The 16,905-nt window shown below is 42.0% G+C and overlaps 1 protein-coding gene across 1 annotated transcript; it reads left to right on the top strand.

Annotated features, from left to right (window-relative positions):
- Positions 1-31: 31 nt before the first annotated feature.
- LOC123484546 (replication stress response regulator SDE2-like) lies at positions 32-6,787 on the top strand. The gene is made up of 7 exons (XM_045215013.1): positions 32-276; positions 3,956-4,073; positions 4,321-4,432; positions 4,671-4,840; positions 5,129-5,234; positions 5,345-5,729; positions 6,031-6,787. The coding sequence occupies exons 1-7, from the start codon at positions 175-177 to the stop codon at positions 6,247-6,249; spliced, it is 1,212 nt and encodes a 403-aa protein (XP_045070948.1). The 5' UTR covers positions 32-174; the 3' UTR covers positions 6,250-6,787.
- The last annotated feature ends 10,118 nt before the right edge of the window (positions 6,788-16,905 follow it).

Raw genomic sequence — 16,905 nt, 5'->3', positions numbered from 1 at the left:
TGTATAAAAAATAACAAACTCATTACATTTTTGGTGGCAAAATTAGTAGAAAAAACAAAGCCCTTAAAAAAAACGCTATATCGTCACGTTACATAACAAGCTCTCGGCCTTCCGCGTAAATATCCGGTAGTAGCTCGAAAAAGCAACCTTACATTTCTGTACTGTGGCAAAATCATGGAGTTGTTTCTTTCTGGTCCACTTCTTCAGTTTTGCAATGCTTCTTTTCCTACTGGAGTCTCTGTCCGTGATCTAGTTGATATTTTTACGAAAGAAAAGGTTAGTATCAAAATGGTCGTGTTATCAATTAAACTGAAATAATACTTCGTTGGTAGCTAACCAACCTAGCTAACTCTGGCTAGGTGGGTCGACACATCCAACAAGCTAGCAAACTGGCTAAATAACTAACGCGGTTTTAGCGGACGCTAACTAGCTTAACTAACTTTGCCAAACAGCATTTGAGTAAAGATGGTCTTTTCTGCTCTGTATTTTTATAACTAGCTAGCTAGTAACGTTACTAGCAGTACTAGTACTAGTAGGGATGTGCATCTTTCCATTTCAAGAGATTCGATACGCATTTAGATGGGCTCCGAAGCGATACAAGAACGAAACGTAAAATAATAATAATAATAATAATAATAATAATAATGTTTAGTCATTTAGCACAGTGGTTCCCAAACTTTTTGGGGTTGTTTATAAAGGAGCTCAGTCCAGCTTTAAACGTATTCTTGAAAGTTGTAATAGTAGAATGCAAATTGGGTAGTGCATCATCAGTTCCTCTTGTCATGTTTGTCATTGCATACCTTAAAGAGCTATTTATAACTTGTCAGAAATGTCCAGATCAACTAGCCTATGTCTACGGTTTTGTATTTCATTTAGGTTTTTTAGCCCATAGATATTGTTGTAATTTTTTAGTCACTCAAAATATCACACAAATTCACATTAGACATGGCAAAATGTATGGAATTCCAAGGAAATTTGCTTTAAAACAGCACATTTCTTGTGCATCCCATGACAAAATGTGTAGAATTGCAGGAAATAAGCTTTAAACCTGCACAATTCTCTCCACCAACAAGAAGGGTGTGAAACGAACAGTGCTTTTGCCAATAGAAATAGACGTGGGGTGCGCGGGATGTTACCCAATGCTGGAAGTGGGGGCCCCGATTGGAAAAAGTTTGAGAACCCCTGATTTAGCAGACGCTGTAATCCTGAGCGATTTACAGTTAATGCTTTAATCGTAAAATAGCTAGGCGGGACAACCACATATCACAGGCATAGAAAGTAAAATGTTCCTCAAAGTAGCTATCAGTAGAGTCAGAGCTAGGGGGGTCAAGTGCAAGTACTGTTTCAGTTGTTTGTTAATTTATTTTTGTTAATCTCTCGTGTACAGATGAAACGGCGAGAATCTGTCAAAGCCCAAGTAGAACAACATACGCTTGGTCCAAGACATGCTTCAATATAGGAATCTGATAAACTATGGATTTACTATTTTTCTTGATTTTTACAAAACAATGATTGAACACCCTTTTATCTTCCGCCCTTTGGAGCTTTATGGTTTTGGAGAAAAGTTCAGGAACACGATTAGATCCTTTTTATCAAAACACATAGCTCAGTGTCCTTAACACTAGGGACTAATCCACGATTTGACATAAGTCGTGGAATTAAACAAGGCTGCTCTATTTCACCATCACTCTTTCTTATGGCTGCAGAAATGCTGTCAATTCTTATCAAGAATTCTGATATAGAAAAGCTGAGTGTTTTTGATGACCGGAATTGCACTTCAAAATATTTAATGATATCTATCTTGTGAGAATTGCTTTGGCATAGATTATATTTTGATCACAATAACTGTATTTTGTGACTCAGAAATTGAAACGGACCATTTATTTTTCCTTTGTGTTTACAGCAACACATTCTGGAGTGATATGTTTGACTGGTTAGAACAAAAATCTTTCCAATAACCCAGTTTACTAGAGATAATGTAACTTTCGGTATAATAATGGAAGATAAGAACATAGAATTTCATTTAGAATGTTTTACTTATTTTGGGTACATTTTATATTCGTAAAAGTAAATGCATAAAAATGCAGCCTTTGCTTATAGTTTTTCAGCAATATTTTTTAAAACTTTGATTCATTGAAATGTATAGGAAGAAAAAAGAAATTGATGAATTAATTAAATGTATTAGAAGACCCCATAGCTTAAGTTATGCCTCATTGTAGCCTATATTTTATTTTCTTGTTTTCTTTTATATTTTGGTTTATTTAGCTATGTTGTACCCCTTGTGTGCTCTGTTTGCCACTGACTCTATTTGAATGTATGTTATGCCATATTGTATTAAAAACATTTTTAATAAAGAGCTGCAGTATTTCCTAGTTTTGGGTTTTCGTCGTTGATTATTTGGACGACTCAGGATTGGGCGAAGGCGGTGCTTAAACTTACCCTCCAAGCTCAAAATTTAGCTCGAGGCCTTGGGTCTGAATCCCGCCCTGTGCAATTGGGTCCTGGACTTCCTGAAGGGCCGCCCCCAGGTGGTGAAGGTAGGAAACAACACCTCCACTTCGCTGATCCTCAACACTGGGGCCCCACAAGGGTGCGTGCTCAGCCCACTCCTGTACTCCCTTTTCACCTATGGCTGCGTGGCCAAGCACGCCTCCAACTCAATCATCAAGTTTGCAGAGGACACAACAGTAGTAGGCTTGATTACCAACAATGACGAGACAGCCTACAGGGAGGAGGTGAGGGCTCTGGGAGTGTGGTACCAGGAAAATAACCTCACTCAATGTCAACAAAACAAAGGAGATGATCGTGGACTTCAGGAAACAGCAGAGGGTGCACCCCCCCTATCCACATCGACAGGACCGCAGTGGAGAAGGTGGAAAGCTTCAAGTTCCTTGGCGTACACATCACTGACAAATTTAAATGGTCCACCCACACAGACAGTGTGGTGAAGAAGGCGCAACAGAGCCTCTTCAACCTCAGGAGGCTGAATACATTTGGCTTGGCACCTTAAACCCTCACAGAGCATCCTGTCGGGCTGTATCACCGCCTGGTACGTCAACTGCACCGGCCTAAACCGCAAGGCTCTCCAGAGGGTGGTGCGGTCTGCCCAACGCATTACCGGGGGCAAACTACCCGCCCTCCAGGACACCTACAGCATCCGATGTCACATGAAGGACAAAAAGATAATCAAGGACAGCAACCACCCGAGCCACTGCCTGTTCACCCCACTATCATCCAGAAGGCGAGGTCAGTACAGGTGCATCAAAGCTGGGACCAAGAGACTGAAAAACAGCTTCTATCTCAAGGCCATCAGACTGTTAAATAGCCATCACTAGCACATTAGACGCTGCTGCCTATAGACATAGACTAGATGTCACTGGCCACTTTAAGAAATGGAACACTAGTCACTTTAATAATGTTTACATATCTTGCATTACTCATCTCATATGTACATACTGTATTCTATACTATTCTACTGTATCTTAGTCCAGTCCGCTCTGTCATTGCTCGTCCATATGTATATATTCTTAATTCCATTCCTTACTTAGATTTGTGTGTATTGGGTATATGTTGTGAAATTGTTAGATATTACAGCACTGTTGGTGCCGTTTGACTAGGCTACTGATATTGCCTGGGGTTGTAGATCAATGACTGTCAACACAATGAAATGCTTAGTTCTACACTGAAGGAGAGGACGCAGTTGTCACAAAAGATTAGGTATTTCCCGACGGTAGAAAGAAAATAATTTGAGCAAAACGTTTTTTGTGAACCGCCGATTCGTAACGTTTTAATCGATTTCCTGGCCGATGCTACATTTGGATCGGTTTGGGGTCCCGAAGACTGATGCGCTCATATCTCATACATTTGAACCGGGGACCGATGCGTATTGGTTAATCATTACGTCCCTATTAGCTAGCTACTGCTACTTGCCTAACGTTTCTTCTATCGTTTTCAGGGAATCCCGTCATCAGATCTCTACGTCAAGAATAATGGACGATTATCAGAGCTTGATGAGAAATTGCAGGCTGGAGCGGTGTATCGACTGGAGCCTCGTCTCTGTGGTGGGAAAGGAGGTAGCTAACTAACTAGTTATTAAAGTCTAAGGGGCAAGCAGTCTAGCTAGCTAACTAGCTAGTCTAGCTAACTAGCAAGCTAGTTAGTTAACAGGTTAATTACTTCCATCTAGTTAGCTAGCTGTTTAAGAAAATACTAATTTACTGTTAAGCCTAAAGTTGGTGGACAGGCGTGAAATGTTACTTACATTATTCTGAATAAGTGAGTAAATGAAAAACTAACTGTTCCATTATTTGTAATTGGCAGGCTTTGGGTCTATGCTTAGGGCTCTTGGGGCACAAATTGAGAAGACCACAAACCGCGAAGCCTGCAGAGATCTAAGCGGAAGGCGACTAAGAGATGTCAACCATGAGAAAGAGTAAGATGGTCACCCACAGACTCTATTTTATCTGGGATTTGAAGTATTTTCCTAACTAGGTGTCCTAGATGAAGCTCGCCTGGTGCATTTGATCATCAATTTGCACCTTTGGTGCAATGTAATGGACCTCGGTGTGACAAGTGAGCAAATTCGTTGAGGATGCTCTCTCTTTATCACCTAAATGGCATGAATAAATAGGTAATAAAAATGAGGTCATATTGTGTGTGTGTGTCTTCAGGATGGCAGAGTGGCTTAAGAAGCAGGCAGACCGCGAGGCAGAGAAAGAGCAAAGGCGTCTGGAGAGACTGCAGAGGAAGCTGGCCGAGCCCAAGCATCACTTCACAGACCCAGACTACGAGCAGCAGTGCCACGACCTCTCAGAACGCCTGGATGACTCAGTCTTAAAAGGCACTAATTTCAAATAGATATTTAGAATTAAATGGTATAATAGTATGTTTATTGTCCATTTGTAAGAATGGAAATGTTTGTTTTTCACCCAACCTCGCTGACACACACGGTTGGAAGCTGCACAGGGCCAAACACAGTGCATAGCCCCTGGTGTAATTTTTATGGAGATATCTTTATATATAGAGAGACATTTCTTTATGATCTGTGCTATGGAAAATGATTGCAATGTAAAGGGCTGTTTGTTCCATAGAACTAATTCAAGGATGAGTCTAACAGTCAGTTTTTTAGGAATGCAAGCCTCTTCCAGCGGACTTGTGAAAGTAGACGAGGCACCGAAACGCAAAAAGCCACCTCCAAACAAAGGCCAAGGGAAAAGTAAGAAGAAATGCTTTTGGTGAGTGAGCTTTGTCATCTTGGTTCAATGTTGTTGTAAAAAAAAAAAGACATCAAATGTAATGGGGGGGGAAAAAACTGCCCAGTAGTGAAATGTTTAGGATTTTACAGGACGGGTGTTGGCGGCCTGGATGACCTGGACAGCTCCGAGGATGACGATGCTGCAAGCGACAGCGGGAACTCTCCCTCAACATCTGATTCTGGCTCAGGGGTACCCGGTAGTCCCGTAAAGGGAGCAACCTCAGCTCACACCTCAGCCTCTCAGAGCAGAGCGGAACAAACAGCAACTCCAGAAGCTCCTAGCACAAGCAGCAACTCCAGCTCAGGACCCAGCTCTCCAGAGAGCCCAGCAGAGGTGCAGACACAATCTCAAGCAGAGGCAGTAGCTTCGGGCACCAGTGACGGTGGGGAGCAGAAGGAGGTGGTCCCCGCAGAAGAAACATTCCCAAAGACCGACAGTCTAAGCAAAGCTCAGAGTAGCACTAACAAACCCACTGTGAGTTTCTTAATGTTCCACTCAATATTTGTTCTCTTGGCCCTTATTAGTCCATTATTTCATGTTTTCAATATTACATCATCCATACTTGCTCCTTGGTTTTTCTGCTTGCACCTTGGTTTTTCTGGGTCAGCCCAGAATGCAAACAAGATGTTAAGACAACCAAAGTTATGTTTAATGGCTCATAATGCGCCACGAAAGGTACTTTGCAACAAGACCAACTGCAGTCAAGCAAAATAGAACAGCGTAATGAGCAGTTACTTTTAAAGATTAACTCGTGTGTTTCTCCCCCGGTATGCAGTGGGAAGATGGGCCCTTAGACCTCCAGGCAGTGCACTCGGACAAGGAGCTGGAGACTTTGGGGTTGGACAGGCTAAAGGCAGAACTGATTGCACGGGGGATGAAGTGTGGGGGAACCCTGTCCGAGCGCGCTGCTCGCCTTTTCTCCACCATGGGGCTTTCTGCAGAGGACATCGATCCTGCCCTATTGGCCAAACCCAGCAAGGGCAAAAAGAAATAACTGCCCAGTTTCTATTACAACACCATATAATAATGAGTCTTATGCTGAGTGGACGCCTGATAACTTGGTGACAATTAAGTCAACAGATATTAGTACTTGTTATAACCATGCCATGAGCCCCAGATTCAAAGTGTCTGATTATTTTTGTATGCCCCAAATAGTGGACACATTTTAAGATTGTCCCAGCTATTGGATATACGTCAGAATTCTACTATATTCTCAATGCATTTTATAAATTTTTCTAAAGTAGATAGATTTTACTTTTTGAAATTCTATGTACTGTCCCTTATGTTGGATGAAATGTCACAAATGAAGTGAAGTCTCTTTTTGAACACTCAAAAGATTTATCACAGTATCTGTCACCAATTGGTGACAGATTTTCATGCAAATATTCAAAAATCCTAAAAGGATTTGCTCATTTTCCTACTAGAGATGTTTCCATTAAATTGATTTGTGGCGGATAAATCTGTGCGTGATGACGTAGTGCACATTAAAAAAAATAACATTTCCATGTACCGAATAAAAAATAAATGTTATAAGTTTCCATTGCATTTTTAACTCTACAGATGGTTTTGTCACACAAAATTGCGATATATAGCGAATGTGCCTGCTGTAGTCTTGGTACGTGCGCTCTAGACAACAGATACAGTACGGGTATAGCCTACATGATGAGATTATTGACAAAAGAGCGAGATTATTTTGATTTGTCAATTGCAGCCAAGCATCGATCAGAATAAGAAACTCAATATGTATTGGAAAGGAGCATCAAGCCCATCTCTGTGCACTTTCACCCCCCTGTGAAGTTCATAACTAATTTAATCTGTAGCCTAATAAACTGCATGCTTTCCCGAGTCATAGTGGGAGGACCACACAACATATAATCGCATGACTCCCAAGTTTACTTTGACATGATGGTTATTATATCAACATTTGAGTATAAAGGCGTTTCCACTGCCATTTCTCATGTAATTAATTTTACAGACACAAAAAGATCCCACCTTGTCTGGCTTATTATGTTTTGTTGACATTTGGAAAGTTTACAGCCAAATTTGCAGTTTCCATCAGGTCTGTTGTGACATTTTTTATCCAACGTACTTTACTCACATAAAAAGGTTGGATGGCAATCTGGTTAGTGAGTGGTTGTTCTCACAACTCTTTAGAAGAGCATAAATTATCTCTGGCTTAAAAAGTAGGTTTATAACTATTTTCTTGTTTTTCTGTGGTCTTATCTACCTATGTTCCTTATTTGGATATACAGTGCCTTCGGAAAGTATTCAGACCCCTTGACTTTTTCCACATTTTGTTACGTTACAGCCTTATTCTAAAATTGATTAAATAAAACGTTTTCAGCAATCTACACACAGATGATGCTGTCTCTATTGCGCTCCACACTGCCCTTTCACCCCTGGCAAAAAGGAATACCTATGTGAGAATGCTATTCATTGACTACAGCTCAGCGTTCAACACTATAGTGCCCTCAAAGCTCATCACTAAGCTAAGGACCCTGGGACTAAACACCTCCCTCTGCAACTGGATCTTGGACTTCCTGACGGGCCGCCCCCAAGTGGTAAGAGTAGGTAACAACACATCCGCCACGCTGCTCCTCAACACGGGGGCCCCTCAGGGGTACGTGCTCAGTCCCCTCCTGTACTCCCTGTTCACTCATGACTGCATGGTCAGGCACGACTTCAACACTATCATTAAGTTTGCCGATGACACAACAGTGGTAGGCCTGATCACCGACAATGACGAGACAGCCTATAGGGAGGAGGTCAGAGACCTGGCCGTGTGGTGCCAGGACAACAACCTCTCCCTCAACGTGATGAAGACAAAGGAGATGATTGTGGACTACAGGAAAAAGAAGAGGACCGAGCACGCCCCCATTCTCATCGACGGGGCTGTAGTGGAGCAGGTTGTCCACATCACCAACAAACAAACATGATCCAAGACAGTCGTGAAGAGGGCACAAAAAAACAAATTCCCCCTAAGGAGACTGAAAAGATTTGGCATGGGTCCTCAGATCCTCAAAAGATTCAACAGCTGCACCATTGAGAGAATCCTGACTGGTTGCATCACTGCCTGGTATGGCAACTGCTTGGCCTCCGACCGCAAGGCACTACAGAGGGTAGTGCGTACGGCCCAGTACATCACTTGGGCCAAGCTTTCTGCAATCCAGGACCTCTATACCAGGCGGTGGAAGGCCCTAAAAATTGTCGAAGACTCCAGCCAGCCTAGTCATAGAATGTTCTCCAAGAGGCTTCTAAACAGCTTCTACCCCCAAGCCATAAGAATCCTGAATATCTAATCAAAAGGCTACCCAAACTATTTGCATTGTCCCCCCACCCCCCTCCCCTATTTTACACTGCTGCTACCCTCTTTTTATTATCTATGCATAGTCACTTTAATAACTACCCACATGTACATACAGCGGCTTGCGAAAGTATTCACCCCCCTTGGCATTTTTCCTATTTTGTTGCCTTACAACCTGGAATTAAAATTGATTTTTTGGGGGTTTGTATCATTTGATTTACACAACATGCCTACCACTTTGAAGATGCAAACTATTTTTTTATGTGAAACAAACAAGAAATACGACAAAAAAACAGAACTTGAGCGTGCATAACTATTCAAACTCCAAAGTCAATACTTTGTAGAGCCACCTTTTGCTCCAGCTCCTTCAAGTTGGATGGGTTCCGCTGGTGTACAGCAATCTTTAAGTCATACCACAGATTCTCAATTGGATTGAGGTCTGGGCTTTGACTAGGCCATTCCAAGACATTTAAATGTTTCCCCTTAAACCACTCAAGTGTTGCTTTAGCAGTATGCTTAGGTTCATTGTCCTGCTGGAAGGTGAACCTCCATCCCAGTCTCAAATCTCTGGAAGACTGAAACAGATTTCCCTCAAGAATTTCCCTGTATTTAGCGCCATCCATCATTCCTTCAATTCTGACCAGTTTCCAAGTCCCTGCCGATGAAAAACATCCCCACAGCATGATGCTGCCACCACCATGCTTCACTGTGGGGATGGTGTTCTCGGGGTGATGAGAGGTGTTGGATTTGCGCCAGACATAGCGTTTTCCTCAATTTTAGTCTCATCTGACCAGAGTACCTTCTTCAATATGTTTGGGGAGTCTCCCACATGCATTTTGGCGAACACCAAACCTGTTTGCTTATTTTTTTCTTTAAGCAATAGCTTTTTTCTGGCCACTCTTCCGTAAAGCCCAGCTCTGTGGCGTGTACGTCTTAAAGTGGTCCTATGGACAGATACTCCAATCTCCGCTGTGGAGCTTTGCAGCTCCTTCAGGGTTATCTTTGGTCTCTTTGTTGCCTCTCTGATTAATGCCCTCCTTGCCTGGTCTGTGAGTTTTGGTGGGCGGCCCTCTCTTGGCAGGTTTGTTGTGGTGCCATATTCTTTCAATTTTTTTATAATGAATTTCATGATGCTCCATGGGATGTTCAAAGTTTCTGATATTTTTTTATAACCCAACCCTGATCTGTAATTCTCCACAACTTTGTCCCTGACCTGATTGGAGAGCTCCTTGGTCTTCATGGTGCCGCTTGCTTGGTGGTGCCCCTTGCTTAGTGGTGTTGCAGACTCTGGGGCCTTTCAGAACAGGTGTATATATATACTGAGATCATGTGACAGATCATGTGACACTTAGATTGCACACAGGTGGACTTTATTTAACGAATTATGTGACTTTGAAGGTAATTGGTTGCACCAGATCTCATTTAGGGGCTTCATAGCAAATGGGGTGAATACATATGCATGCACCACTTTTTGAAACAAGTTATTTATTTAATTTCACTTCACCAATTTGGACTATTTTGTGTATGTCCATTACATGAAATCCAAATAAAAATCCATTAAAATTACAGGTTGTAATACAACAAAATAGGAAAAACTCCAAGGGGGATGAATACTTTTGCAAGGCACTGTATTACCTCAATTACCTCGACTAACCGGTGCCCCCGCACGTTGAGTCGGTACCGGTACCCCCTGTAAATAGCCTTGCTATTGTTATTTTACTGCTGCTCTTTAATTATTTGTTACTTTTATTTCTTATTTTTTTTAGGTATTCTTTCTTAAAACTGCATTGTTGGTTAAGGGCTTGTAAGTAAGCTGTTGTATTCGGCGAATGTGACAAATAACATTAGATTTGATTTGAATGACAAAGCGAAAACAGGTTTTTAGAAATGTTTGCAAATATATTAAAAATAAAAAAGATACCTTATTTACATAAGTATTCAGACCCTTTGCTATGAGACTCGAAATTGAGCTCAGGTGCATCCTGTTTCCATTGATCATCCTTGAGCTGTTTCTACAACTTGATTGGAGTCCACCTGTGGTAAATTCAATTGATTGGACACGATTTGGAAAGGCACACACCTGTCTATATAAGGTCCCACAGTTGACAGCGCATGTCAGAGCAAAAACCAAGCCATGAGGTCAAAGGAATTGTCCGTAGTGCTCCGAGACAGGATTGTGTCGAGGCACAGATCTGGGAAAGGGTACCAAAAAATGTCTGCAGCATTGAAGGTCCGCAAGAACACAGTGGCCTTCATCATTCTTGAATGGATGAAGTTTGGAATCACCAAGACTTCCTAGAGCTGGCCGCCCGGCCAAACTGAGTAATCGGTGGAGAAGGGCCTTGGTCAGGGAGGTGATGGTCACTCTGACAGAGCTCTAGAGTTCCTCTGTGGAGATGGGAGAACCTTCCAGAAGGACAACCATTTCTGCAGCAGTCCTCCAATCAGGCCATTATGGTAGAGTGGCCAGATGGAAGCCACGCCTCTGTAAAAGGCACATGACAGCCCGCTTTGAGTTTGCCAAAAGGCACCTGAAGACTCACACCATGAGAAACAAGATTGAACTATTTGGCCTGAATGCCAAGCGTCACGTCTGGAGGAAACCTGGCACCATCCCTACGGTGAAGCGTGGTGGTGGCAGCATCATACTGTGGGGATGTCTTTCAGCGGCAGGGACTGGGAGACTAGTCAGGATCGAGGCAAAGATGAACAGAGGAAAGTACAGAGAGATCCTTGATGAAAACCTGCTCCAGAGCGCTCAGGACCTCAGACTGGGGCGAAGGTTTACCTTTCAACGGGACAACAAACCTAAGCACACAGCCAAGACAACGCAGGAGTGGCTTCGGGACAAGATTCTGAATGTCCTTGAGTGGCCCATCCAGAGCCCAGACTTGAACCCGATCTAACATCTCTGGAGAGACCTGAAAATATCTGTGCAGTGACGATCCCCATCCAACCTGACAGAGCTTGAGAGGATCTGCAGAGATGAATGGGAGAAACTTGTAGCGTCATACCCAAGAAGACTCAATGCTGTAATCGCTGCCAAAGGTGCTTCAACAAAGTAAAGGGTCTGAATACTTATGTAAATATAATATTTCCATTTTAAAATATATATATCAATTAGCAAAAATGTTTAAAAACCTGTTTCTGCTTCGTCATTATAGTGTATTGTGTGTAGACTGGTGAGGAAAAATAACAATTTAATGTTAGAATAAGGCTGTAACGGAACAAAATGTGGAAAAAGTAAAGGGGTCTGAAAACGTTCTGAAGGCACTGTATGGTTGAATAAAAGGCCATTCTCAAAGTTTCAAGGATTTACTGTAATGTGTTTAGCAAAAATAAATGAATGCAACTTCCATTTTTTAAACCATAAACAATATGTTTCTCCTTATAGCTGAAAGATAGTATTTTTGGGGGCACAATTTTCCCCTAAATTAATAGAACAAAAGGTGATATCAGATGTTTTAAATCAAGCTTGACTTAACCATTTTTTTTACTATCAAGCCATAGTATTCTTTCTTTTCTGAAGTCAGAAATCAGAAATGTAGTAAAAAATGTGAAATCATTTAAAGCCACAACCTGCCATTTCAACAGCAGACCCTGCCACCATGTTTGGTAAACTGAGAGATGGGGCTGGGGAAATGTAACCATTCTCAAATTCACAGAGAGCTAGATGCAAGGATTGATAGTCTCTGAGATTGGCATGGTAGTTTTAATCTTACTTCAACTACAAATTGTTTAAACACTTATACTGAACAAAAATATAAACACAACATGTAAAGTGTTGGTCCCATGTTTCATAAGCTGAAAGAAAAGATCCCCAAATGTTTCCTTAAGCTCAAAAAGCTTATTTCTCTCATTTTGTGCACACATTTGTTTACATCCCTGTTAGTGAACATTTCTTATTTGCCAAGCTAATCCATCTACCTGACAGGTGTGGCATATCAAGAAGCTGATTAAACAGCATGATCATTACACAGGTGCACCTTGTGCTGGGGACAATAAAAGGCCACTCTGAAAGGTGCAGTTTTGTCACACAACACAATGCCACTGATGTCAAGTTTTGAGGGAGTCTGCAATTGACATGTTGACTGCAGGAATGTCCACCAGAGTTGTTGCCAGATAATTTAATGTTAATGTCTCTACCATAAGCTGTCTCTAATGTCGTTTTAGAGAATTTGGCAGTACGTCCAACCGGCCTGACAACCGCAGACTACGTGTAACCACACCAGCCCAGGACCTCCACATCCGGCTTCTTCACCTGTGGGATCGTCTGAGACCAGCCACCCGGACAGCTGATGAAACTATTTCTGTCTGTAATAAAGCCCTTTTGTGGGGAAAAATTAATTCTGATTGGCCAGTGGGTGGGCCTGGCTCCCAAGTGGTGGGTCTATGCCCTCCCAGGTCCACCCATGCCTGCGGTCCTGCCCAGTCATGTGAAATCCATAGATTAGGGCCTAATGAAGTTATTTCAATTGACTGATTTCCTTATATGAACTGTAACTCAGTAAAATTGTTGAAATTGTTGCATGTTGCGTTTAAATTGCGTTTATATTTTTGTTCAGTATATATGACTAAACAATGGACTAATATTGCCTAAGACATTCTTCAAGAATCAATTGGTATTATATAATTACTTGAAATGACCAGTCACCTGTGAACAGCAGGAAATATTCCAGACTGTGGCTTTAGTATTTTCTTTGCCTTCGAAAAGGCATCACAAAAATGTTCATATTTCCTTCAGATGATGGAGCTGTGAGCTCAGACAAAGACTTATAAAGACAAAAACTGCATAAAGAACAAAGATAATTGGCAGAACAGCAGAAACTGGAGCAGCAACACGACAAGGTGGACTGGGGACGGGGACAGCCAAGAGTCGTCAGGCCAGGTAGTCCTGAGGCATGGACCTAGGTCCTCCAGGAGGGGAGACAGATAGAGATGGGAGAATTAGAGAGAGCATACTTAAGATCATACAGGACACCAGATAAGACAGGAGAATTACAGAAGATAGGACAGACTGACCTTAGCACCGCGGCACAAAAACTATTGCAGCATAGATACTGGCGACTGAGACAGAAGATCACGTCAGTGACTCAACCCAGTCAAATCGAGTATAGCGGGAAAAAGCCTGGCACGATGTGATGCACCCCTCCTAGGGATGGCATGGGAGAGCACTAGCAAGGCAGTGACTCAGCCCCCATAATAGGGTCAGAGGCAGAGAATCCCAGTGGAGAGAGGGGAGCCGGCCAGGCAGAGACAGCAAGGGTGATTCGTCACTCCAGTACCTTGCTTTTCACCTTCACACCCCTTGTCAAGACTCACTCAATCATAAGACCTACTGAAGAGATGAGTCTTCAGTAAAGACTTAAAGGTCAAGACCGAGTCTACGTCTCTCACATGGAACGTCAGACCATTCCATAAAAATGTAGCTCTATAGGGGAAAGCCCTTCCACCAGAAATTGCTTAGAAATTCTAGGAACAATAAGGAGGCCTGCGTCTTGTGACTGTAGTGTATGTGTAGGTATGTATGGCAGGACCAAATTGGAGAGATAGGTAGGAGCAACTCCATGTAATGCTTTGTAAGTTAGCAGTAAAACCTTGAAATCAGCCCTAGCCTTAACAGGAAGCCAGTGTAAACTAGCACTGGAGTAATATGATCGATGTTTTGGGCTCTAGTCAAGATTTTATCAACTGTATTTATCACTAGCTGAAGTTTATTTTGTGCTTTATCCGGGTAACCGGAGAGTAGAGCATTGCGGTAGTCTAATCTTGAAGTGACAAAAGCATGGATTCGTTTTTCTGCATCATTTTTGGAGAAAAAGTGTCCGATTTTTTATAAATGTTACAAAGATGGAAAAAAGCTGCTCTTTAAATATGTTTTATATGTTCGTCAAAAGAGAGAAAAGAGTCCAGAGTAACGCCAAGGTCCTTCACAGCAGTGGAGGCTGCTGAGGGGAGGACGGCTCATAATAATGGCTGGAATGGAGCGAATGGAATGGCATCAAACACATAGAAACCATGTGTTTGATGTATTTGATACCATTCCACCTATTCCGCTCCAGCCATTGCCACGAGCTCATCCTCCCCAATTAAGGTGCCACCAACCTCCTGTTCACAGTTTTATTTGAGAGGACTGTACAACCATCGAGATTAATTGTCAGATCAAACAGCAAATCTCTTTGTTTCTTGGGGCCTAGAACTAGCATCTCTGTTTTGTCCGAGTTAAAAGTAAAACATTTGCCGCCATCCACTTCCTTATGTCTGAAACACAGGCTTCCAGGGTAGAATGAAGACTTCAATGTCAATTTTCTCATTGCAATTTTCTACGTCAATGTAAAATAAATAAAACCCAACAATAAGAAGTAGAGTACTAGGGCTATCAAACTACTGTATTTGATCAGGTGACTTTCTAAATAAAATTTTCAAACACGTATTTTACATAGTGTTCTAGAGATTGAAAGACAGCAAAACCTGACATATCATGTACAGTAGTTACACCAAATTGGGAAAAAACGATGTTTACAATTTTATATTTACAATTGCTCTCCACAGATTGTAGAATTTTTGGCAGTGGGTGGTTTATCACTTATCAGTGTAATAATAAAGTCTTATTTCAGGGTGAATAAAAGCAGGAACAATTTAGCTTACTTCCTTTGTGACTAAAGCTGCATTACACAGGCATTTGGAAAGTATTCAGACCCCTTGACTTTTTCCACATTTTGTTACGTTACAATTCTAAAATTGATTAAATTGTTTTTTCCCCCTCTTCAATCTACAGACAATACCCCATAATGACAAAGCAAAAACTGTTTTTATTTTTATTTTTGCAAATGTATAAAAAAAAAAAAATTTGAAATATAATACATTTACATAAGTATTCAGACCATTTACTCCAGGGTTCTTCAATTCCCTCCAGGATCGGAATTGAAGAACCCTGCTTTACTCAGTACTTTGTTGGAGCACCTTTGTCGGCGATTACAGCTTTGAGTCTTCTTGGGTATGACGCTACAAGGTTGGCACACCTGTATTTGGGGAGTTTCTCCCATTCTTCTCTGCAGATCCTCTCAAGCTCTGTCAGGTTGGATGGGGCGCATCAATGCACAACTATTTTCAGGTCTCTCCAGAGATGTTTGATCAGGTTCAAGTCCAGGCTCTGGCTAGGCCACTCAAGGACATTCGAGACTTGTCCCAAAGCCACTCCTGCGTTGTCTTGGCTGCGTGCTTAGGGTTGTTGTCCTGTTGGAAGGTGAACCTTCACCCCAGTCTGAGGTCCTGAGCACTCTGGAGCAGGTTGTCATCAAGGATCTCTCTGCTCCATTCATCTTTCCCTCGATCCTGACAAGTCTCCCAGTCCCTGCCGCTGGAAAACATCCCCACAGCATGATGCTACCACCACCATGCTTCACTCTAGGGATGGTGCCAGGTTTCCTCCAGATGTGACGCTTGGCATTCAGGCCAAAGAGTTCAATCTTGGTTTCATCAGACCAGAGAATCTTGTTTCTCATGGTCTGAGAGTCCTTTAGGTGCCTTTTGGCAAACTCCAAGCAGCTGTCATGTGCCTTTTACTGAGGAGTGGCTTCCGTCTGGCCACTCTATCAGGCCTGATTGGTGGAGTGCTGCAAAGATGGTTGTCCTTATGTAAATAAGGTATTTCTGTTTTTTATTTGTAGCTCAATTGGTAGAGCATGGCGCTTGTAACGCCAGGGTAGTGGGTTCGATTCCCGGGACCACCCATACGTAAAAATTTATGCACGCGTGACTGTAAGTCGCTTTGGATAAAAGCGTCTGCTAAATGGCATATTATTATTATTATTAATACATTTGCAAATATTTCTGTCATTATGGGGTATTGTGTGTAGATATATGAGGAAAATGTTTTATTTAATCAATTTTAGAATAAGGCTGTAACGTAACAAAATGTGGAAAAAATGAAGGGGTCTGAATACTTTCCGAATGCACTGTATTTGGCATATTTGATACCTATCTGATCTTTTCCCTAATATGTAAACAACAACAAAAACAATGGAATCAGATTTTTTTAGTTCAGATTTATACCACATCCATATGTGGATCTTAATCCTGATACATTTCTGATGCTCCATATGTGACCTCAGTCTGGATGGGCATATCAGATTTTTTGGCTCTGACCTTAGCCTCGTGAGAACCATCCTGGGCCAGGTTTCCCGATATCGATGGCTTAAGAGTGTTTAAATGATGCATCTTTCCTACAACAGCCGAAGATGTAACATGCGTTTCCCAAAACACCATGTTGAGAGAACAGTTACTAAGTGCGTCATTGGAGCATGTCGATACTGATAGGATCGAAAGAAAAAGGCAGTGCTGCTC

The sequence above is a fragment of the Coregonus clupeaformis genome, unplaced genomic scaffold, assembly GCF_020615455.1.
Source record: "Coregonus clupeaformis isolate EN_2021a unplaced genomic scaffold, ASM2061545v1 scaf0353, whole genome shotgun sequence".
Classification (NCBI taxonomy): Eukaryota; Metazoa; Chordata; class Actinopteri; order Salmoniformes; family Salmonidae; genus Coregonus; species Coregonus clupeaformis.
This window is presented reverse-complemented; position numbering and strand designations above follow the sequence as displayed.

What these genes read in the sequence shown, in the direction of transcription:
- LOC123484546 (XM_045215013.1), top strand. Translation starts at nt 175, where the DNA reads ATGGAGTTGTTTCTTTCTGGTCCACTTCTTCAGTTTTGCAATGCTTCT. An exon ending in ATATTTTTACGAAAGAAAAG is followed by an intron (nt 277 to 3,955) that starts GTTAGTATCAAA and finishes TATCGTTTTCAG; the next exon opens with GGAATCCCGTCATCAGATCT. An exon ending in GGATGACTCAGTCTTAAAAG is followed by an intron (nt 4,841 to 5,128) that starts GCACTAATTTCA and finishes TCAGTTTTTTAG; the next exon opens with GAATGCAAGCCTCTTCCAGC.